The 25,906-nt window shown below is 36.3% G+C and overlaps 1 protein-coding gene across 16 annotated transcripts in view; it reads right to left on the bottom strand.

The window, feature by feature from the left end:
- CHN1 (chimerin 1) overlaps positions 1–25,906 on the bottom strand; it is a 204,949-nt gene that overhangs the window by 129,614 nt on the left and 49,429 nt on the right. For 14 of the 16 annotated variants that reach the window (XM_078327356.1, XM_078327360.1, XM_078327366.1 and 11 more), the window contains 2 exons: positions 21,117–21,155; positions 13,814–13,869 (listed from right to left, as the gene is read on the bottom strand). The exons of 1 other annotated variant lie outside the window; for it this stretch is intronic. In XM_078327356.1, the coding sequence (XP_078183482.1) occupies positions 13,814–13,869; positions 21,117–21,155 (95 nt within the window). The remainder of the gene's footprint in view (positions 1–13,813; positions 13,870–21,116; positions 21,156–25,906) is intronic. One more of the 16 variants, XM_078327364.1, reaches the window with a different exon arrangement.

Raw genomic sequence — 25,906 nt, 5'->3', positions numbered from 1 at the left:
CCTAAACAATCATGTTTTTCCTCTGCTTAAAATACTTTCACTTCTACAGTTTAAACTGTAAGCTTAGGACATAGAACCCTTTATTACTGCTTAGCTCTCTGGACTTACCTTTTACCACTCTCCCACAAGTACTGTGCACTTGGCCACAGGAGCTGCATACATATGTATCAAGGTAAGTACCACCAACTCTGCTCTAAGTAAGGGTTGAGCTACTGCTCCATTCCCCACCTAGACTGGAAACTCCTTCAGGAAATGGATCTTGCAACCTTAGGGCCTGGCAGATGGGAGACCCTCCAAGAATGCTGGTTGAATGAATAAGTGCATATATGTGACAGAAAGAACCAGAGCATCTCTAAGATATATAGGTATTAATGCACACATTTTGTAAGCCATATTTTAAGAACATAAATTATAGAAAGACATTTCACTCTACAAGCATTTAACAATCTATACTACACACCAGTCAGCATACCTAAATGCTGAATATAATCTGCTTGGGGGAGACAGGTGACTAAAATGATTACAGTCAATTTCTACTTATATAAGTAGGTCTGAAGAAAAGCATTTTTAAAATGTGTTGGCCTGGCGTGGTGTCTCACACCTGTAATCCCAGCACTTTGGGAGGCTGAGGCAAGAGGACTGCTTGAGCCCAGGAGTTCAGGACAAGTCCAGGGAACATATTAAGACCTTGTCTCTACAAGAAAACAAAACAAAAAAATAGCCAGGCATGGTGGTGCACACCTGCAGTCCCAGCTGCTCAGGAGGCTGATGTAGAAGGATCACTTGAGGCTGGCAGCTCAAGGCTGCAGTGAGCTAAAAGTGGACCACTGCACTGCAGCCCAGACAACAGAGCAAGACTCTCTATCTAAAAAAAATATTAAAAGTAAATAAAAATAAAACATTTGCTACCAAAATACAAACCCAGTATTCCTCTAATTGCTATTGTAATTAGAATGCGTGTAAATTGTGTCATTTTACCTACATTTCTCATTGCACTAATAGCACTGACTTGCATTTCAGTACATTCTGTCCAGCCTCAGTCTACTTTAACCATTTAGCCTAGAGGAAGACAACCTCATTGTTACCATAATGTGCACCTGTACTCAAAACTGCTATCCAGCTCCCTGTAGCAGTAACTTGAAAAATGTGTCACAGGGAATGGAGATTCAGTTTTATGTGTTTAAAAAAAAATCATCACTACATTTCCCACAGTGTGGATAGCAGGGGGAAAAGCGTGTCCACTTTGAAGGTCCAAGTTTAATAATGGTCAAATGCCAAACACACAGTATTAATATCAATGAACAAAAGATACAGAGCTTCTCTCATTAGATATCTGAATTAGACAGATAGATTTTATACCTATATAAAAAATAGATACAGCTTATAGCTATGTAATGTATACCTGTGTCTAGTCTGCTACTCTCTCTATATAGACATGCATGCACACACACACACACACACACATTTACTTGAATTCAACCAGGTGCTTAACACAAACTAACAAATAAAACCATTTTTACACAATTGAAAATGACAGTATATATTTTGTATTTATTATATACTATATTTCACTGAATAATATATGTATGCATACCTATATACTCTGTCATTATAGGTATACACGAAAATGTGTACCGTAACTCTATGAGTGGTACACAAAAATATGTATCATTACTTTATGGGTAATAAGGAATTTCCAGGGGTAATTCTGACCATGTAAGACTTTCACTTTATGTGCTAACTTCAGAATTAACTCTCCCATAAGATACAACTGTATCATATAACAACATTATTAAGAATAATTTTCCCCCAACCTTATAGGCAGGCCAATATTCAAGTCCAGGAAATACAGAGAACACCACAAAGATATTCCTCAAGAAGAACAACCCCAAGGCATATAATCATCAGATTCACCAAGGCTGAAAGGAAGGAGAAAATGCTATGGGCAGCCAGAGAGAAAGGTCGGCTTACCCACAAAGGGAAGCCCATCAGACTCACAGCAGATCTCTCGGCAGAAGAGAGTGGGGGACAATATTCAACATCCTTTAAGAAAAGAACTTTCAACCTAGAATTTCATATCCAGCCAAACTAAGCTTCATAAGTGAAGAAAAAAAATAATCCTTTGCGAACAAGCAAGTATTCAGAGATTTTGTCACCACCAGGCCTGCTTTACAAGAGCTCCTGAAAGAGGCACTACACATAGAAAGGAACAACTAGTACCAGCCACTCCAAAAACATACCAAACGCTAAAGAGCATCAACAAAATGAAGAAACTGCATCAACCAATGAGCAAAACAGCCAGCTAGAATCAAAATGGCAGTATCAAATTCACACCTAACAATATTAACCCTAAATGTAAATGGGCTAAATGCACCAATCAAAAGACACAGACTGGCAAATTGGATAAAAAGCCAAAACCCATCAGTGTGCTGTATCCAGGAAACCCATCTCACATGCAAGGATACACAAAGGCTCAGAATAAAGGGATGGAGGAAGATTTACCAAGCAAATGGAGAGCAAACAAAACCAGGAGTTGCAATTCTCGTCTCTGATAAAATAGACTTTAAAGCAACAAAGATCAAGAGAGACAAAGAAGGACATTACATCATGGTAAAAGAATCAATACAACAAGAAGAGCTAACGATCCTAAATATATATGGATCCAATACAGGAGCACCCAGATACATAAGGCAAGTTCTTAATGACTTACAAAGAGACTTAGACTCCCACACAATAATAGTGGGAGACTTTAACACTCCACTGTCAATATTAGACAGATCAACCAGACAGAAAATTAACAAGGATATCCAGGACTTGAACTCAGATTTGGAACAAGCAAACCTAATAGACATTTACAGAATACTCCACCCCAAATCCACAGAATATACATTCTTCTCAGAACCACATCATACCTACTCAAAAATTGATCACATAATTGGAAGTAAATCACTCCTCAGCAAATGGAAAAGAACACAAATCATAACAAACAGTCTCTCAGACCACAGTGCAATCAAGCTAGAACTCAGAATTCAGAAACTAACTCAGAACCACACAGCTTCATGGAAACTGAACAACTGGCTCTTGAATGTTGACTGGATAAACAACGAAATGAAGGCAGAAATAAAGAAGTTCTTTGAAACCAACGAGAACGAAGACACAACATACCAGAATCTCTGGGACACATTTAAAGCAGTCTCTAGAGGAAAATATATAGCAATAAGTGCCCACATGAGAAGAGTGGAGAGAGCCAAAATTGAAACCCTATCATCATAATTGAAAGAGCTAGAGGAGCAAGAACAAAAAAACTCCAAACCTAGCAGAAGACAAGAAATAACTAAGATCAGAGCAGAACTGAAGGAGATAGAGACATGAAAAACCCTTCAAAAAAAAATCAGTAAGTCCAAGAGCGGGTTTTTTGAAAAGATCAACAAAATAGACAACTAGCCAGATTCATAAAAAAGAAAAGAAAGAATAACCAAATAGATGTAATAAAAAACGATAAAGGGGAAATCACCACAGATTCCACAGAAATTCAAACCATCATCAGAGAATATTACAAACAACTCTATGCACATAAACTAGTAAACCTGGAAGAAATGAATAAATTCCTGGACACTTGTGTCCTCCCAAGCCTAAACCAAGAAGTCAAAACTATGAATAGACCAATAACAAGGTCTGAAGTTGAGGCAGCAATTATGAGCCGACCATACAAAAAAAGCCCAGGTCCAGATGGGTTCACAGCCAAATTCTACCAGACACACAAAGAGGAATTGTTACCATTCCTTCTGAAACGATTCCAAATAATCCAAAATAAGGGAATCCTTCCCAAATCATTTTATGAGAGCAACATCATCCTGATACCAAAACCCAGCAGAGACTCAACAAGAAAAGAAAACTTCAGGCCAATATCCATGAACATAGACGCAAAAATCTTCCATAAAATACTGGCAAGCCGATTGCAACAGCACATCAAAAAGCTTATCCACCATGATCAAGTAGGATTCATCCCGGGGATGCAAGGCTGGTTCAACATACAGAAGTCCATAAACGTAATTCACCACATAAACAGAACCAAAAACAAAAACCACATGATTATCTCAATTGATGCAGTGAAGGCCTTTGACAAAATTCAACAGAACTTTATGCTAAAAACCCTCAACAAACTCGGATTTGATTAAACGTATCTCAAAATAATAAAAGTTATTTATGACAAACCAACAGCCAATATCATACTGAATGGGCAAAAACTGGAAGCATTCCCTTTGAAATCCAGCACTAGACAAGGATGCCCTCTCTCACCACTCCTATTCAATATAGTATTGGAAGTTCTAGCCAGAGCAATCAGGCAAGAAAAAGAAATAAAGGGTATTCGAATAGGAAAGGAGGAAGCCAAAAGTCTCTATTTGCAGATGACATGATAGTATATCTAGAAAACCCCATCATCTCAGCCCAAAAACTCCTGAAACTGATAAGCAACTTCAGCAAAGTCTCAGGATATAAAATCAATGTGCAAAAATCACAAGCATTCCTATACACCAATAACAGACTTAAAGAGAGCCAAATCAAGAATGAACTGCCATTCACAATTGCTACAAAGAGAATAAAATACATAGGAATATAACTAACAAGGAACGTAAAGAACCTCTTCAAGGAGAACTGCAAACCACTGCTCAACGAAATACGAGAGGACACAAACGGATGGAGAAACATTCCAGGTTCATGGTTAGGAAGAATCAATATTGTGAAAATGGCCATACTGCCCAAAGTAATTTACAGATTCAACACTATCCCCATCAAGCTACCAATGACCTTCTTCACAGAACTGGAAAAAAACACCTTGAACTTCATATGGAACCAAAAGAGAGCACGCATAGCCAAGTCAATTCTAAGCAAAAAGAGCACAGCGGGAGGCATCACACTACTGGACTTCAAACTATACTACAAGGCTACAGTAATCAAAGCAGCATGATACTGGTACCAAAACAGAGATATAGACCAATGGAACAGAACAGAGACATCAGAGGCAACACAACATATATACAACCATACAATCTTGGATAATCCTGACAAAAACAAGCAATGGGGAAAGGATTCCCCTTCTAACAAATGGTGCTGGGAAAACGGGCTAGCCATGTGCAGAAAGCAGAAACTGGACCCCTTCCTGACACCTTACACTAAAATTAACTCCAGATGGATTAAAGACTTAAACATAAGACCTGGCACCATAAAAACCCTAGAAGAAAATCTAGGCAAAACCATTCAGGACATAGGAGTAGGCAAGGACTTCATGAACAAAACACCAAAAGCATTGGCAACAAAAGCCAAAATAGACAAATGGGACCTAATCAAACTCCACAGCTTCTGCACAGTGAAAGAAACAATCATTAGAGAGAATTGGCAACCAACAGAATGGGAAAAAATTTTTGCAGTTTACCCATCTGACAAAGGGCTGATATCCAGAATTTACAAAGAATGAAAATAGATTTACAAGAAAAAAACAAGCCTATTCAAAAATGGGCAAAGGATATGAACAGACACTTTACAAAAGAAGACATACATGAGGCCAACAAACATATGAAAAAATGCTCATCATCACTGGTCATCAGAGAAATGCAAATCAAAACCACGTGGAGATACCATCTCACGCCAGTTAGAATGGCGATCATTAAAAAATCTGGAGACAACACATGCTGGAGAGGATGTGGAGAAATAGGAACACTTTTACACTGCTGGTGGGAGTGTAAATTAGTTCAACCATTGTGGAAGACAGTGTGGCCATTCCTCAAGGACCTAGAAATAGAAATTCCATTTGACCCAGCAATCCCATTACTGGGTATATATCCAAAGGACTATAAATCGTTCTACTATAAGGACACATGCACACGAATGTTCATTGCAGCACTGTTTACAATAGCAAAGACCTGGAACCAATGCAAATGCCCATCGATGATAGACTGGACTGGGAAAATGTGGCACATATACATCATGGAATATTATGCAGCAATCAAAAATGATGAGTTCGTGTCCTTTGTAGGAACATGGATGAATCTGGAGAACATCATTCTCAGCAAACTAACACAAAGACAGAAAATGAAATACCACATGTTCTCACTCATAGGCGGGTGATGAACAATGAGAACACATGGACACAGGGAAGGGAGCACTACACACTGGGGTCCATTGGGGGGAATAGGGGAGGGACAGTGGGGGGTGGGGAGTTGGGGAGAGACAGCATGGGGAGAAATGCCAGATATGGGTGAAGGGGAGGAAGGCAGCAAATCACACTGCCACGTGTGTACCTATGCAACTATCTTGCATGTTCTGCACATGTACCCCAAAGGCTAAAATGCAATTAAAGAAAAAAAAAAGAATTTTCAAGTTTTTAAGTATGTGCTTGGTTTTTAAAGTATACCTAAAATACTTACTTGTGACCTGGTCATCTTCTCCCTATGAGAAGGATTATTTAAACCTGAATTTCAAAATTGAGCTTAACAATAACCTTAAAAAAGAACCATTCATATTTTAGTGTCCACAATAACAACTGGCAAGATTTCCTGGAATTAGAAAAATACATTAGTTACAATTTGATTTTCTGTCAAATTATTTCTTATTGCTAGATATTTTGCATTTTAGAGTTCTGCCCCTAATAGTTTATGATTGTTTTAATGGTTGATCATTCAGGTTTTGAAATTAGGTGCTACACATTTGGTTTCAAAATGCTAACAGAAATTCGCCTAAGAGCAGAAAACAGAATTCATTACAAAAGAAAGGTCACACACACATGGCTAGTCACTAAATGTGGGTTCCCTTTGAGCCTGGCATAGTTACTGGATTTGTGATCTGTGATACAATACTATCATTAGAAGAAAATAGAATGGAAATATACACATGCAAACAAAGAGCCAGTTCTCCCTTTCCTATCACTGTAAGTAAGCAAAATTCTGAAAGACAAAGTCATTGGATCCATTAAAAAAAATATAATTAGCACCCATAAATAATAATCATTACTTAAAAAAAACTATCAACTTATCAATTGTATTAACTCTTCTCTTTTTCTCTCAACATTTCAGTGGAGAAACAACATACAGTGTCTGATGTGGTTTGGGTGTTTGTGCCCTCCAAATCTCATGTTGAAATGTGAACCGCAATGTTGGAGGTGGAGCCTAGTGGGAGGTGTTTGGGTCATGGGAGCAGATCCTTTAAGAATGCCTTGGTGCCATTCCCAGGGTAATGAGTGACTTTTTACTCTCTTAGTTACCATGAAATCTGACTGCTAAAAAGCCTGGCACCTCATCCTATTAATATCTCTTGCTCCCTCAGTTGCCATTATGATATGCCGGCTCCTCCTCTGCCTTCCACCATAACTGTAAGCTTCCTGAAGCCTCAGCAGTAGATGCTGGCACCGTGCTTCTTCTTGTAGTCTGCAGAACCATGGGTCCAAATAAAACTCTTTCAAAAATACATTGTCCAACATCACGTATTCCTTTATAACAGTGCAAAACAGACTAACATAGCAGCCCAAATCTAATTCCTTAGTTAAAAAAAATTTTTTTAAGAGACAGGCTCAAGAACTCTTAGGCTCAAGTGATCCCCCGCCTCAACCTCCCAAGTGGGATTATAGGTGCACACCACCACACTTGGCTCACAGTTAAACACTTAAGAGTGAACATCAAATGGTACTTTAGTACATCTTTATTCTTACAGCTCATCATTCTCCATAATCTTAGTTCTTCCAAACCAATCGCTAATCATTTCATCAAAACTAACTGAAACCTTCTTCCTCCAAAAAATATTTTTAAATAAACTCCATCCCACTACTTAATCCTTTACTTTCATTTCTAATGGATATTCAAGTTACTTAATTGTAATACAGATACTTAAACCATTACAACATCAGTGGCTTATACTTTCCATATCCCTATGTGTAAATCTAATCATTATAATATTATGCATGAATTTCACTTTTTAAAGGAAGACCATTTATGCCCATTTAGTAACTGCCCTTTAATTATCACCTGGGAAAAACAGAAAGACATTGACCAACTTAGAAAATGGTCAAATATAAGAACAAATTATCACCACTAATTTCCAAAGTAAAGACATTTATTGTATGCACACATATTTAATTCTTATTAAACAGTAAAATTTAAGGAACTGACAATAAGCTATGAATAAGTAACAGACTATAAGCTGTGTATAATATGTAAGGATAGTTACAATGCACAAGGACAGCCAGTCACAGTAAATCCTTTCATTCTGAACAGCATTCCTTGTCCACCAACTTAGTCATTAGAACATGATTGCTATTTTTTGATGAAAAAAAAATTTTTAAATATAGAGAATATTTATAAAAATTTGTATTTTGTGAAACAAATATTTCACGAAATATTGTGAAAGGTTACTACAACAAATATTTCTTATATTGCAAAGTGAAAATGATGAATACATTCCTCAATTTAGTAGGAAAATATCAATTGTACAATTTGCTTTTCTGGTTTTTCATTGCTTTTACACCTGCCTTTAACCAAAGGAGAGAATACAAATGGTCTAGTTCCTTAGGGGATGGCAGTATTCAATCACAGAGCAAAGGTAAATAAAATGAAATTATTTTCAGAGACTCGAACATCCATCCCTCCAGTATCTTATTCTAACCTTGTGTCTTTGCATCAAGGTGAATCACCAGAAAGCTATATGCTTGGACTACATCAGCTTAGCCCTTCAAAAGTGAGTTACACTGATTTGTCATATCTTAATGTCATGTGAAATGATTTTTTTTTTACGAACAATTTAATTAAGGCAAAAACTGGATTATACTGGCCTTCAGAGTTATATACTTTCTAACTGTAAAATACTTTTCACACAATTACACTGATCCTCAATCAGCAATGCAATCTAGTGGCATTTTGTTGCTTTTATTCCCTCAACTTTTGTTTATTTTTTTTTACTTCATCTTCATTTGTCTGACCTCAAATTATTTTAAGAAAAAAATAATATACCTATTTTTCAATAAAGATAATAGTCTTAACAGTCTTACTAATAAATACTTCAGGACTTTCCAAAGTACTTCCAATTTCTCACTTTGAGTTAATGGTTAAAAAGTTATGTCAACAGAACTAAAACAAAAAGAAACATTTTATTCAACAGGATTTTTAAAATTCCCATTACATGCAAATTATTTAATCACCCTTCATCACAGCATAGCAATGAAATGCAATAATCAAGTACCTCATACTTATTCTATGCTTACATATATACAGACTGGAAATATACATACATCTAAACTGCAACTGGACATTCAAAAGACAATCCCATGAAACTCCTGCCTAATTTTGTAAACTGTTTTTCTTTGTAAGTAACTCTATACTTTCAAAGCTATATTGTGTTTTAAACCAGATAACACAATGACAAAATCCATTTCAACATTTTTTAACAATGGAGAAGTAATTATTTTTCAATAATGTATCATGTAAGAAAGTTATTATGATTCCATATTACCTAATATAGTCCATATTCAAATTCATCCCGTTATACCCAAAATTTATAGCTTTAAAATGTATGTATAAGTTGAGGACTCAATCAAGGTCCTTGAATATGGTCCCACCACTGTTTTTTTTAAATGATAATGACATTACTGATAAACCCAAAGCAGATGTCTTACGGAATGTACACATTCTGAATTTGTCAGATTCATAGTTTATCATTAGCTTTAAGTTAAACAGTTTTGACAAATATATTATACAGGTGATACTGTCTGTTTCACTGTATCACTTCAGGAGACACATGTCAGTTTGTCTCATTACAGGTAATGGTAAGTTTGACCACCAGATCTCTCCACTACAAAGGTATATTTTTCCCTTTGCAATTAACAAATAATGGTTGGTGTCATACTTTGAGACCATGTAAATATCCCATTCATCTACAGCCTTTCACCCAATGGTTTTAATATTCAATGATTGATGATCCTTGCCTGGAGTCAATTATTAGCGCAAATTAGTGACTTTGCAATTTTATATTCTTTCTACGTTTTAAGTGTCATTCTTCTGTAAAGAACTTCTTTAAATTTCCCCCTTTTCTCTCTTTGTAATAAAGAGTTTTAAAACATTTTTAAAATACAATTATAGACTTAAATTCTCTTTCACTTAATGTGTTATAATCCATACCTATCATTATTCTTTTAGATGTTCAAATTGTTCCAAGTTTTGACTGTGAGAACCTTTCAAATAGGCTCCTGTGCCTTTTTGACATGTCCCCATCAGTTTTCGACCACGTTCTTGCTTTCTGACAGAAGATGTTCTAGGACCTCTTTGCCCCACATTAAGAAATTAGGAACTTCTCTAAGAAACACTGGTTCCTTTTGGTAGGAAACCATATTTGGAAACCAAAATCTAGTCCGTGGATACATTCATTCTTACTGGGGCTTCTAGGCCCTTTCCTTGGACTGAGATAGAAAAAAAATTGTTTTAATCTATGATTTAATATTAATGCCACCAATTCAAAACTAATACCACAACATACTAATTTTGTCCCATTCCATATTAATATCTCCTAAGAATCCTGGTTCCCCCTAATCCAGCAAAATTACTCCTTTGCTCTATCCTAAAATACGAACAAAATAATTTCAAGATTACTACACAATGTAGTTAAGGATGGGAGTGAGACTTTTCTAAGTCTCTTTTTATACAGTTGCGACTTTTGAACTATGTAAATATTCATATATTGAAGATTTCATCATCTACTCCTTATGATAATTGTTTTACTGGTCTCTGGTTTCATCCTTCCTGTGCTTCTCTTTTGCAAAAATAAACTATTTTCTTTTCTTTTTTGTGGAGAACAGAATCTCACCGTATTGCCAGGTAGGTTTTGAACTCCTGGGTCAAGCTGTCTTCTCACCTCTGCCTCTTGCATTTTTTTGTCCTTAGAATATTTCCCTCTAAGTTTGTACAGTCAGAATAATAGGTCAGGTGCAGTGGCTCACGTCTGTAATCCCAGCACTTTGGGAAGCCAAGATGGGCGGATCATGAGGTCAAGAGATCGAGACCATCCTGGCCAACATGGTGAAACCCTGTCTCTACTAAAATACAAAAATTAACTGGGCATGGGGGCACATGCCTGTATTCCTAGCTACTTGGGAGGCTGAGGCAGGAGAACTGCTTGAACACAGGAGGTGGAGGTTGCAGTGAGCCGAAATCGCGCCACTACACTCCAGCCTGGTGCCTGGCAACAGAGTAAGACTCTGTCTCAAAAAAAAAAAAAAGTTACTTAAGCCAAGAAGTATATAGAAAAATGCTCACTAACACTAAACATTAAGGAAAAGCAAATCAAAACCACAATAAGATATTTTGTCACCCCAGTTAGTATAGCTATTATCAAAAAGACAAAACAAATGCTGGCAAAGATGCAGAGAAAAGAGAATTCATACAATGATAGTGGGAATGCAAATTAATATAGCCATTATGGAAAATGATATGGAGGTTCCACTAAAAAACCAAAAATAAAACAAAATAGAACTACTGTATGATCTACCAATCATATTACTGGGGTTATATCCAAAGGAAAGGAAACCAGTATGTCAAAGAGGTGTCTGTATTCTCATGTTTATTGCAGCATATTTCACAATAGCCAAGATATGGAATCAACGGACAAATGGATAAAGAAAATGTGGTATATTTACACAATGGAATACCATTCAACCATTAAAAAGAATAAAATCCTGTCACTTGCAGCAACATGGAGGAACCTGGAAGGCATTATGTTAAATGAAATAAGAAAGGCCCAGAAAGGTTAATAACGCACATTCATTCATATGTGGAAGCTTAATAAATTATCTCACAAAAGATGATCAAGACAGTGTTATCTAGAGACTGGGAAGGGTAGAGGACAGGAAAGGATAGAGAGAGGTTGGTTAATAGATATAAAATTATCCAAGATAAAAGTTACAAGTAATTTATTGTGTATTTTCAATTAGCTAGAAGAGAGAAGTGTGAATGTTCTCAACACAAAGAAATTATAAATATTTGAGGTAATGAATATGCTAATTACCCTGAATTAATCATTACACAGTGTATACATGTATCAAAATATCACTCTTATTACAAAAATATGTACAATTATGTTCAATTTAAAATATATTTTTAAAAGCAACTTTAAAGGCCGGGTGCCCTGGCTCACACCTGTAATCCCAACACTGTATGAGGACATAGTGGGTGGATCACTTGAGTTTAGGAGTCTGAGACCAGCTTGGGCAACATGGCAAAACCCCATCTCTACAAAAACATGCAAAAATTAGCCAGACATGGTGGCACATGCCTGTAGTCCCAGCTACTTGGGAGGCAGAGGTAGGAGTATTGCTTGAGCTCAGGAGGTTGAGGATGCCGTGAGCCAAGATCACACCACTGCACTCTAGCCTGGGTGACAGAGCAAGACTCTGTCTCAAAATAAAGAAATAAATAAAAGCTACTTAGGTTAATTTTTTTGGTGATTATATTGTGAATTTGTAAGGTTCATTTGTTCTTATTTGCATTCAAGTTTAGGATTTGGTTTTTAACAATCATTTTTCTTTACCTTTTTTGTTTCAATATATGACCAATTTACATAGTTCAAAAGTCACACTATAAAATCAGACTTAGCAAAATCTCACTCCCATCTCTATCTCCTCCATGGTGTCTTCATCCACTCCTTATGATAATTATTTTACTGGTTTCTGCTTTAATCCTTTCCGTGCTTCTCTCTTGCAAAACTAAACTATATATACATAAATACACTTTTCCTTTTTGTGGATAACAAGGTCTCACTATGTTGCCTAGGCTGATCTTGAACTCCTGGGATCAAGCTGTCTTCTCACCTGCGTCTGGCTAAGGGTTGATATTACCGACATGAGCTGCAGTACCTGGCCAGACTATGTATTTTTTTACTTTCTATTCTTTCTTATGAAAAAGGGACTATACTTGCTATATGTATATACATTTTATATTTGGAAATCTTTCCGTATCAGCACATAAAAATCTTCATTATTCTATTTAATATTCTATTCTATTCAACCAGTCTCCTCTGAACAGACATTTAGGTTTTTCCCTGCTATTTCTAACAATCCTACAATGAAAAACTCTGGGGATATGTTAGTCTGTATTTGTACAGGTAATTCATCAGAATAAATTCCCAGAATTTAGACTGATAAGTCAAAGGGTAAGTGCAGGTATAATTTTGATAGATATTACAAAATTCTCATAAAATTATACTATGTCACATTCCAATCTGCAATGTATAAGGGTGCCTGTTTCTTCGCAAATCAAGTACATTCTGAGCTTTTAACTTCTGACAATCTGCAGAGTAAAAATGATCTCTATTTTCATTGGCAATTCTCTTATTATCAATGAAATTTGAACATCTTTATATACATTGTCATATATATCTTTTTTGATGAACTATCCACATATTTTGTTCATTTAAAAAATCATAAAAGATTTCTTTCTATGTAAAAAAGAATTAAATAATCCTATAGTGTTGGCTTCAAAGTTTGTTTTAAAAAAAGAACACTAAACAATGAAAAAACAATGTATAGGTTAACTGAAAAAAATACGAACATCCCTTAAAATTATATGGTCATATTTTATACTGTGTTCCAAACAGTCCACTAAAAAGTGGCTGTTAAATCAAATGAGAAGGATATTAAGAAAAATGTATTCAAGTTACAATTTTATGACACCAATAGAGCTAAGTGGTTATCTCACAAACAACCAAACCACTGAAGAAGGTGAAAGTTTGGGAAACAGACTGCTGAAAGGCATTTTTTTGGTTACAGTTTAATTACACCCACCTCGCAAGTACAGGTAATTCTTCGAGGATGAGGGGCTTCCTGTTGTAGCTGATATACTGTGAGAAGGTAGAAACAAAAAGTGTCAATGTCCCTTACATAGAACTTATCAAAATATTAGAAATTAAAAACTGGCTATTTTTTATGTTCACAAGATAACTGGTATAAGCTTATTTATTGCATTGTGTTATGAACAAAACAAAGTAAACAAAACTGTATTTAGTGAAAGCCCAGGAGCAAGTACAAACAGAAAAATGATAATTCAAACAAGTGTCTTTTTACCTTATAACAAGTCAGTGCTGGATATTTGGCGTTGTTCTCTATAACATGGTCATTTATTTTCCCCAATTCTTTGTGGGGATATTAAAGCATGTCTCTATATAAACCAATAATGGTTATATATACACATATTTAAAGCACATTATTAAGTGTCAAGCTTAAAACTAAAATCAGGATTTATAGGCTAGATGTAACAAATACACTGTTTTTCTCCCCTATTTATATTGCAAAACTTCTATCTTCAAAGATAATCTTCCTCTTCCCCTAAAACCAAAAGTTCTGAGCCAAGGTTACCACTGCTTATTCAATTAGGGCAAATAGAGCAAAAGAAAGAATTCAGACATTCAAAAAACTTGCCAAAAGAGTGAATAATTTTTAGGGCATCTGAAAATGCATCAGTGAAAATTATACCGATACCATGACTTCCTTCTAGCCTCAGTTCAGGCTTTTTTATTTAAAATGAAAAAAGAATGAATAGAACGTGTAGCTTATCTATGTCTAAATTTATCTCTTGGAGAATTTTTTTTCTCTATTTCTACATATCTAATCACATATAACTTAATACTCTAGTTAAATACTTAAGCTATTTTGTCAACATAACATCAAACTACCCAGGAATCTGGGGCTATCAGATGACTCAGATTTCAAATGGATTATCACTACACAGACTCTACTTCTGACCACATTCATTCATATACATCATGGAAACATACATAGAATAAATACAATAGACTATACACATACATACATAAGTTGTATATATATATTAATACATGTATACATACACCGTCTCCCTACACAAACACACAATGAACACACACAGATACACATCACACATCACTGTTGTGTACTTCTATGCAAAGGGGATATAGCACTGTGGCTAAGAATTTGAACTCTTGAACCAAACCACCTGGGGTCTGAACACTGGGGCTCTGTCACTAGCACTGCATTCTGTGCCTTCATTTTCCTTATTTGCAAAATGGGAGTAATAGTTTCTACTTCACAGATTACTGTAAGGATATAAACAACTTATGTAAAAGATGTAAAATAATCCCTAGCACACAGCAAATGCTCAATAAAGATTACTTATCATTACACATAGGTGATTGATATTAATATACAAAATTGTTTATAATAATACTTGATTACTAGGATGCATCTTAAGTTCACCACTAAACATAACATCAGGGCAATGCTTAATTTAAAATGAGCTGAGAAAAAACAGCTTTATTGTTTAAAAATCAAACACAAAGCCATTTCATCAGTAATGTTTAAGTTCTACTGATAGAAATGTATTCCTTTACCTTTTTCTTCTGATGGCAAAAATCCCTAAGAGAGGTAATATGTTAAAATAGTTTTAGATACACATATTTCATTGTATTAATAAGAAATATTCCTGTGAATATTATTTTATATATTCTGTTACCGACATGACACAAAAGGAGTTAATTCTGAGACAGAAAAGGGAAGAAAAAGCATTGAAGCCAAATTTGTCTAGCCCTGATAATGAAAGTACATGTGTATCACCCCAAGATGTATAGCTATGTATGTCTAAATTTATCTTACAGTGCAAACCTCCATCCTCCTTAAAAGCAGCCAAACCATGATTTGTAAGAAAGAATTCTTCAAGGGCCAGGCACAGTGGCTCACATCTGTAATCCCGGAGGATCGTTTGAGCTCAAGAGTTTGAGACCAGCCTGGGCAACATGATGAGAACCCGTCTTTAAAAACAGTGGGAAAAAAAAAGGTTCTTCAAGTCCATTCCTCCATATTGGTAACTATAAGATAAAAATTCAGTTCACATTTCTACTTTGATTAGTAATTCTCAAAACACTGGTTATTTTCCTTTGTCAAGAAAATGCTCTGGAAAGTGCTGCCATCTATGAAAACCCAATTTTGAGAAATAAATGATAGTCAAGAAGAACATTAAAAGTTAATAAAGTAAAATGTCAATTTGGACTCAAAGCACAAATACTCTAGTATCTGTTTATCAGCAGTAACCATACATTAAGATGAGCCACTATGAAAAAAGGGAAATATTGTCATATGAGAATTGATCTGAGTACCAACTTTTGTTTTTATCAGTTTCAAAGGGTATAGTATTTTTTTAAGTTACGTATGTTATTTACTTTTCAATTTCTTTCAAATCCTTCGAACTGTCTCAAAGGGTAAAGCTCTGTTTCATAAAGAATAAATTTTAGACAAATGTCTCCTAAATGGCTACCAATGGTTAATCTATCTTTAAGACCCATTTTTTTCAAATTCTTTTTTTTTCTTTGAGACAGTGTCTCACTTTGTCACCCAGGTTGGAGTGCAATGACACAAACATGGTTCACTGCAGTCTCAAGCTTCCAAGTTCAAGCAATCCTCATGCCTCAGACCCCAAGTAGCTGGGACTATAGACACACACTATCACGTCCAGATAATTTTTGTATTTTTTGTAGAGACAGGGTTTCACCATCTTGCCCAGGCTGGTCTCAAACTCCTGAGCTCAAGTGATGCTCCTATCTTGGCTCCTTAAAATGCTGGGATTACAGGTGTGAGTCACTGTGCCTGGTCAAGTCTTGGATATTTTATAACAAATATAAAAAATTTGGAGTCAAAAAACACCTATCAAAAAAGATCATTAAAAAAATTATCCAAAGCAATGAGCTCTAATTCAGGTCCTTCTCTCTCAGTTTGGAATTTTTGACAATTTGAATTGGAACTCAGCCGAATTTAAATCAACACAAATTTAAATCAACACAATCATTAAATGATTATCAAAGATTAATAGCTAAATTCAAGATGAGGGAATATATGATTAAAGGGAATATGTGATTAATATTTTCAATCACCTTCAAAGTGTCAATGCTTACATACTTATTAATGAAATTCTCAATCCCCACAGATGATAAATTGTTCATCAAGTCCAAAGATCACAAATTGGTATCTTGAAGTCAAAATTGGCTCACATGTGTTTTATTTGCTGTCTTTTAAATTTGAGTATGTTTTTAACATTTAAAAATTAAGAAACTTAACAACAAAAGCAAAAGAGAATTCTAGCCTCTCTTGAAAACTCATATCTGGCAATATTGAACCCAGAGTCTAACATAACAATAAAAAGGAGTTAATTTTGAGCTACTCTCCCCAGACAGAGTCTCCACGGTCTACTTTCTCATAGTCCTTACCTGACTTGCTTGCCTCATTTATCATATATATGTAAGGTTCCTGATTTAATTCAAACAATAAGTATTGAAAAGCAGTAAAACTGTATTTGTTTAAAAAGACTCCACAACTTAGACTTCCTGCTAATTTTATTTCCCTATTGGTTTATATTTGTAAGACATCAGTTACATTTTTATAAGATAATGGAACTAACAGTAGAAAGCACAAAATAGGCATGGGTAAAATCAGTTTCTTATAGAATCAAACTGAAATGCTATTCAGATTCCACCATGTTAAAGAGAAGAAAACAAGACACATTAACAGGTAGCAACTTTTGACATTAAATTAAATAATCTTGTTTACTTTTATAGATTGACTAGAGAAGTGAACAATTAGAACTTCTTGAATAGTTTTCAATGGGTGTACCTCCTTACATGAATTAACATACCTGATTATTTTTAATATCTCAGTCCATTTCTATTTTATTACCATATTGAGATTTTTTTTTTTTTTTTGAGCCAGAGTTTCACTCTTGTTTACCCAGGCTGGAGTGCAATGGCATGATCTTGGCTCACCGCAACCTCCACCTCCTGGGTTCAGGCAATTCTCCTGCCTCAGCCTCCTGAGTAGCTGGGATTACAGGCACGCGCCACTGTGCCCAGCTAATTTTTTGTATTTTTAGTAGAGACGGGGTTTCACCATGTTGACCAGGACTAAATTTAAGTCACATCACAGAGATGCTGAAGCATTACAGTTAGTTGATCCCAAAGACTGTCAGTAGAAAATATTGTCAATTATCAGTTCTAAATCAGTCTGGCCTAAGAATTAAACAAAATTGTCGTGGCTCAAATATTAAGGGTAATGAAAAATGTCTACTACCTCAGTTATTTAAAATTCCAGTCTCTATTGATGAAATCCGGGTATAATAGGCCTGTCAGTCTTAAAAATTTTTCCTACTAAAATGTAAAGACTCCTCAAGAGATGAAGTCCTTAAGGTACAATTAACAAACATCTTATTAAAGATTATTTACAGCTTGTTATAAAAACTGTAAAACTGCCTGAGTGGTAAAGATAAAATAAACAGAAAGATTCAACTTAATCACACTTTTTTCTAAGATCGGAATTTGACAAATACATTAACCATCTATATGATCATAAAAAGTCATCATTAGAATGCATTTATTTATTTAATATGAATAAATAAATGAATGAGACAGGGTCTGGAGCACAGTGGCCTGATCACAACTCACTGCAGCCTCCATACCTCTTGGGCCCAAGTAATCCTCCCACCTCCTCCTCCCAAACAGCTGGGAACACAGATATGCAACACCATGTCCAGCTAATGGTATTTTTTGGTAGAGATGGGATCCCCCTATATTGCCCAGGCTAGTCTCAAACTCCTGGGCTCAAATGATCCTTCCACCTCAGTCTCCCCAAACTGCTAGGATTACAGGCCTGAGTTACCATGCCTGGCTGCAATTTTTATGTTTTATCATTGGTTAAAATTTGCACATATTCAAATCTTAGATTAATAACATAATCTTGTAAAAAAAATTCATATGACCAATTTTTTAAAAGGGTTTTTCCACTTGTTTTTAATACAGTTTAATTATAAAATTTCCTTGCATCAGAAGTTTTTTCATTTGATGGTCAAAAGATTTAAAAAATCTATTTTAATAATTCCCTACACATTTCTACTATTAAAATTGATTGTGGGGAGTTCAGGCATTGAAGTCATTAAGAGAATTTATAAAAGTCAGTGACAAAATTGTAGTTTCACTAAAGAAAGATTTAGCTGGACACAGTTGCTCACACCTGTAATCCTCAAGTGAGGCAGGATCACTTGAGGTCAGGAGTTGGAGACCTTCCTGGGTAACACAGTGAGACCTTGTGTCTACAAAATAAAAGATTTTTAAATCAACCTGTGGTCACAGCTACTCAGGGTTGAGGTGGGAGGATCACTTAAGCCCAGGGGGTCAAGACTAGAGTGTGCCAAGATTACATACCAGCCTCGTACAGTGGTGTAATCTTGGCACACTATAGTCTATCTCTTTTTTTAATGCCTTCTTTTTTTTTTTTTTTTTTTTTGAGATGGAGTTTTGGTCTTGTTGCCCAGGCTGGAGTGCAATAGCATGATCTTGGCTCATTGCCAAGGTACAAGCGATTCACCTGTCTCAGCCTCCCAAGTAGCTAGGATTATAGGCCTATGCCACCATGCCCAGCTAATTTTTTTGTATTTAGTAAAGACGAGGTTTCACCATGTTAGTCAGGCTGGTCACAAAGTCCTGACCTCAGGTGATTCACCAGCCTTGGCCTCCCAAAGTGCTGGGATTACGTAAATGCCATTTTTTAAAACAAATGATAGCTACTGCAAGATATGTGAGATATATGAAGCTACAAAAAATACCAACTGCATATATTACATGTACTAATCAGTATTTTTCACTGGAAAAAAAACCTCAATAGTCTGAGGCTTCATAAATGTTCGTACATTAAAAATGTGCAGGGCACAAGTCAGAGTCAGGGAAAACTGAAAACCAGAAAATGCAGAGATTTTTTTTTTTTTTTTTTGAGATGGAGTCTTGATCTGTAGCCCATGCTGGAGTACAGTAGTGTGATCTTGGCTCACTGCAACCTCCATCTCCCTGGTTCAAGCAATTCCCCTGCCTCAGCCCCCTGAGTAGCTGGGAGTACAGCTGTGTGCTACCACGCCCAGCTAACTATCATATTTTTAGTAGAGATGGGTTTCACTATGTTGGCCAGGCTGGTCTCAAACTCCTGTCCTCAGGCAATCCACCTGCCTTGGACTCCCAAAGTGCTGGGATTACAGGTGTGAGCCACAGCACCCGGCCAGAGAAGAATTTTAAATAGGCTTCCAGCCAATGAGATTATGAAACAAAAGAACATTAGTCATTTTTGCACATTCTTATAACTATACTCCCAACGGGGAAAAAAAGGCACCAGCAATGTGTGTGGGGGGAAGCATTCATGGCAATATTTTTAGAGATTGTTCATATTTACTTATAATTAGCCCAAAGTGGCAAACTATTAAAAATAAAACTATGTGTTCTGGGAACATAAGACCAATGAGAATCTGAATCGCTGTTCCTTCAGTCAGCAAATCACAGCGATGTGCAAACATCAAAATTTAGAATAACCCTCAATATTTACAAACATTTTAATCTATAATTAGAGCATGTTTCTTAGGCTGCTTATTCAACTATATAAACAACAAACAAGAGCTTATACTGCTTTTCTGTAATAATGAATTCATAAATTTTAAAAAACCATTTTGATTATATTAGCCCTATTTCTACTCTTAAAGTATGAAATATCCTTTAAAATAAAAAACTAAAAACCTAGAATTTTAAAAAGAAATATTTATCCTAACGCGGTTTAAAGAGCAACATGGAATCATGTATCTCTCTTATATTTTGGGAAAGCAATTATTTAAAAGATCAGTTTTTTTGCCTCTTTTCACTTATTCTTTCCATCAACATATCCTCCTGAATTATCGTCATTTAAATATTCCTTTCTTCACATAAAGAATCAGGACCTGAAAATAATTAGACGGAATTCTCAGTGTCTCCTTGTATTAGCTTTATTAGCCACTCTTAACAAGTGGTTTCAAGTTTGACTACATGGAATTCATGCATGTTCAGAGGGATGAAATGCATTCCAGACAGAAAACCATATATTGTACAGACTTTGTGGAAACACCTACTTAACCACAATACTTCTATGCTATTCCCAAACCTTGCTGTAAATTAATTTTTCAACAATAGGTACAAAATGGAATGAGTATTTATATCTAATAATCCCATATTTTTATATTACTTATAAAGCACTATTACCCACACAAATTTATTTGTAGACTTACAGTAAGATTTCCAAACAGGAGGTCTATATTCATCTGTATCTGAAAGAAAAAACATCAAATTAACATTACTGAATATTTAAATTTTAAATGAGACATTTTAACCACTAACTCATTTAATATATATTTGTTGAGATCTATTTGTCCTAGGCATTGTGCTAGGCACTAAAGGGCATTCACGGTTGTTTTTTTTTTTTTTTTTTTTAGTCTTGGTCCTTACTTAGTTGGAGTACAATTTTACAAAGATGTTCAAAGAAAGTTACTGTATTCATTCAACTGTTTATCACATAAAAACATCAAGGTTAACTTTTACTGCTGGTACCCATTTCTTACTATCACTGAAGTAATAGTCAATAAAGACTTTGTTTCTTTGGGTTTAATGATTATTTCACTGAAAGATCCCTAAAATTATTGAATTTTTCTTTTTCAAACTGACCAGATTAATAATTTTAATCACCCTAAAAGTTAAGTATTTCTATTATTTTCCCCCATTACATTTGGGGGATTCCATTGTACTTGGTTTTACTAATATGAAGAGAGAAGAACAGCAAGGTTCAGATCTCAGTCCTCATACATCCTGGACAATCAAAACCAGGAAATGAGAAACACTTCAACGGAAGAGAGTGTATCTAGGGAAACACAACGAACATGAGGTGAACATCTGCTCTTCAAGTCCACTTCCCCTCACGCTGTCTGAATGCAGATGTAGGAGACAGTATAAATAGGAAGTAGAAAGAGATGGTAATACAAACACATGAGGGAAGTGGAGTAATCAGAGAAAGGGAAGGAGCCAGTGTGGTCTGGCTCCACATCAGTAAAGTATAGCTGGGGACTAATTTTGCCAGCCAAAATCTCTGCCTGCAAGACTATACAGCCAAGCCTGCAGAAACATTTTTTTGGTGTAGAAAGATATGGCCAGCCACATCACCTGGCTCTCTACTGGCAACCAACATGAACCCAGTAGGCAATCTGATCCTAAAATCTTGATCTGCAAGGAGACAAGAAAAATCCCTGGGAAGTTTATTGAGAAGACTAAACAAGTAGCTCAGGTAAAATGGTCCTAGACTTAAGACATTCGGTCTCCAATCTGCAATCTTTAAACTGCAATCTCACATCTGGTTTATAATGTGTTATCATAAACCACACAAATACTTTGAGATAAAGGGTTATAGCAAGATCACTAATAATGGGCATAAGAACATAAAATGGAAATTTTAAATCATATGGAAATTGCTTAGCAACCTGTAGGAGCGTTCAAATATGTCTTCTTCAAGAGAAATAAATAAAGGACATCCATATTGGTAAAGAGGAAGTCAAACTGTCACTGTTTGTTGATGACATGATCGCATACCTAGAAAACACTAAAGACTCGTCCAAAAAGCTCCTAGAACTGGTAAATGAATTCAGCAAAGTTTCCAAAGTTAATGTACACCTATCAGTAGCTTTGCTATACACCAACCGTAATTAAGCTGAGAATCAAGTCAAGAACTCAGTCTTTGACAATAGCTGCAACAACAACAACAACAAAAACCAAAACTTAGGAATACACATAACCAAGGAGGTGAAAGACCTCTACAAGGAAAACTGCAAAACACTACTGAAAGAAATCACAAGTGACACAAATGAATGGTAACACATCCCATGTTCACGGATGGGTAGAATATTGCGAAAATGACCATACTGTCAAAAGCAATCTACAAAATCAATGCAACTCCCATCAAAATATCACCATCATTCTTCACAGAACTAGAAAACGCAATCCTAAAATTCATATAGAACCAAAAAAGAGCCTGTACAGCCAAAGCAAGACTACGCAAAAAGAACAAATCTGGAGGCATTACATTACCCAACTTCAAACTATACTGTAAGACCATAATCACCAAAACAGCATGATACTGGTATAAAAACAGGGATATAGACCAGTGAAACAGAATAGAGAACCCAGAAATAAAGCCAAATATTTACAGCCAATTGGCCTTCAACAAAGCAAACAAGAACATGAAGTGGGGAAAAGATACCCTATTCAACAAATGGTGCTAGGATAATTGGCAAGCCACACATAGAAGAACGAAACTGGATCCTCATTTCTTACCCTATATAAAAATCAATTCAAGATGGACCAAAGATTTAAATCTAAAACCTGAAGATGATGTAAGTCAGGAACCCAAATCTATATAAAGAAAGGAAGAAGAGCATCAGAGAAGGAAAAAATGATGGTAAAATGAAAAAACAAAAGCGCGCACACAAATATGTCTGCTTCAAGAATAAATAACAGGCCGGGTGTGGTGGCTCATGAATCTCAGCACTTTGGGAGGTCAGGGTGAGTGGATCACCTGAGGTCAGGAGTTTGAGACCAGCCTGGCCAACATGATGAAACTCCATCTCTTATAAAAATAAAAACATTAGCCGGTCATGGTGGCAGGTGCCTGTAATCCCAACTACTCAGGAGGCTGAAGCAGGGAAAATTGCTTGAACCCAGCAGGGTGGACGCTGCAATGAGCTGAGATCATACCACTGCACTCCAGCCTGGGTGACAAAGCAAGCCTCTGTCTCAAAAAAACAGAATGAATTACAGATTACATGAATAAATGAATAATGAATGAAGTGAGGCAGCAAATACAGTCATTTCTCATTATTCACAGTAGTTATATGCTATGAAGTTACCTCAAACCATGAATTTAGCAGCAAATACTAAACCACTGCTCTTAGGGGCAACACAGGGTTAGGTTCCTGTGTGCCTCTGGTCAGAACATTTTCATCAACCATTAAATATATAACCTTGTTTTACATGCGTATCTCTTTAAAGACACCTTATTTAGTATAATACTGTTGATTCATTAACACTGAACTCACAACAATAGCACTGTAACTCATGAATGTATGAAGCTTATCTAACACATGTGTATTCCCCTGAGGATACATTACAGTCTTCTTGTTCTTAGGAACACTGTCTACACAGCACTTCAGCACTAGTCTTGGGGACCATTTTAAATGGCAAAATCATTAACAACAACAACAACAAAAAAGCCCCACAAAGATGTAAAATAGTGTGGTCCTTAAAAGACCGCAAAAAGAGGACTTGTTCACAGCATGAGAGCTGAAACAAGGTGGAGCACTGCCTTGCTTGGCCACAGCTGGGAACAAGCAGGTTATACGACTCACTTTTTTTACTGCTCTGTGATTACTTGCAAATGACCACAAAAATGCCACAATGATTTATTTTAGAATTACAAATAAATGTTATTAAGGGGACAAATTTGCAAGTATGAAATCCATGAATAATAAAGATTGGCTGTAAATAATAAACAGTTATTTAGGAAAACAGCTTGCTCAGGTGAACCTACCCAGTGATGATAAAAAGTTAGCATAAAACACAACTTTAATGCAGTGATAGATACATTCATATTTCCTCTGCTACTGTGTGTGTGCGTGTGTGTGTGTGTGTGTGTGTGTGTCTTGAGGGCTAATTATATTGAAGTTTGTCTTAATAAGTAAATAATAATTAATTCAATTATATCTTTAATACTAGAAAATATCTGCCTGTAAGCATTCAAGTCATGTTATTATTTCCTTGATCTTTTGCTGTTATTATAATTCAGTCCTAAAGAGTATTATGTGGAGTGAGTTTCCAGTTTATAACAGGACACTTATATTCCATGCGTGTCTCCACTTCCTTGTGGGGCTCCAAACCATAGAGGTAGAAACCAGGCACCTCTTGATCCACCATGGAGGGGCTAGGAAGGGAGGAGGCACTCAACCAGACTGGGACCCTATGTAGTAAATAATTGAATTTGTCTCAGAAGAGGTCTGGACTTTGTCTTCAACTCCTGGAGATAATCTTTGTTTGCCTGGGGCTGGCGAGAGAGTAACCTGGAGCTTTGGGTCACTGGTATTGGCTAAGGAACCACATGGACAGTCAATCAACCATGCTTAGGCAATAAAGCCCCAACAAAACTCTGAACACTGAGGCCGGGAGAGCTTCTCTGGTTGGAAATATCCCATGTGGATCATCAAACATAAGTGCAGGAAGAAAACAGGGACATACTTGTAATCCCAGCTACTCTGGAGGCTGAGGCAAGAAGATTGCTTAAGTCCAGGAGTTCAAGAGCAGCCTTGAACTTGGGCACCAAGGAAAGAAGGAAAGAAGAAGGAAGGGAAGGGAAGGGAAAGAGGAAGGGAAGGGAAAGAAGAAGGGAAAGAGGAAGGGAAGGGAAAGAAGAAGGGAAAGAGGAAGGGAAGGGAAAGAAGAAGGGAAAGAGGAAGGGAAGGGAAAGAAGAAGGGAAAGAGGAAGGGAAGGGAAAGAAGAAGGGAAAGAGGAAGGGAAGGGAAAGAAGAAGGGAAAGAGGAAGGGAAGGGAAGGGAAAGAGGAAGGGAAGGGAAGGGAAAGAGGAAGGGAAGGGAAGGGAAAGAGAAAGAGAAAGGGAAGGGAAAGAGGAGGGGAAAGAGGAAGGGAAGGGAAGGGAAGGGAAAGAGAAAGGGAAGGGAAGGGAAGGGAAAAAGGGGAAGGGGAAGGGGAAGGGGAAGGGGAAGCGGAAGCGGAAGGGGAAGGGGAAGGGGAAGGGAGGGTTGTCATGTGTCTTGACTCCAAGAAGAGAGGACAATAGAAGCTCTGTGTTTTGTAATTCTCCTGGAACCTGTTCTATGTGCTTCTTCCCCTGGCTGATTTTAATATGTATCCTTTTCCGGTAATAACCATGACTATAAGTACGGTAATGTTTAGTGAGTTCTGTTGAGTCCTACTAGCGATATTTAGCCCATGAATGTGGTTGGGGAACTCCCCCAAACCCAACTT

This window comes from Callithrix jacchus, chromosome 6, assembly GCF_049354715.1.
Source record: "Callithrix jacchus isolate 240 chromosome 6, calJac240_pri, whole genome shotgun sequence".
Lineage (NCBI taxonomy): Eukaryota > Metazoa > Chordata > Mammalia > Primates > Cebidae > Callithrix > Callithrix jacchus.
Note: the sequence above shows the minus strand (reverse complement) of the source record. Positions and strands in the feature narration are given on the sequence as shown.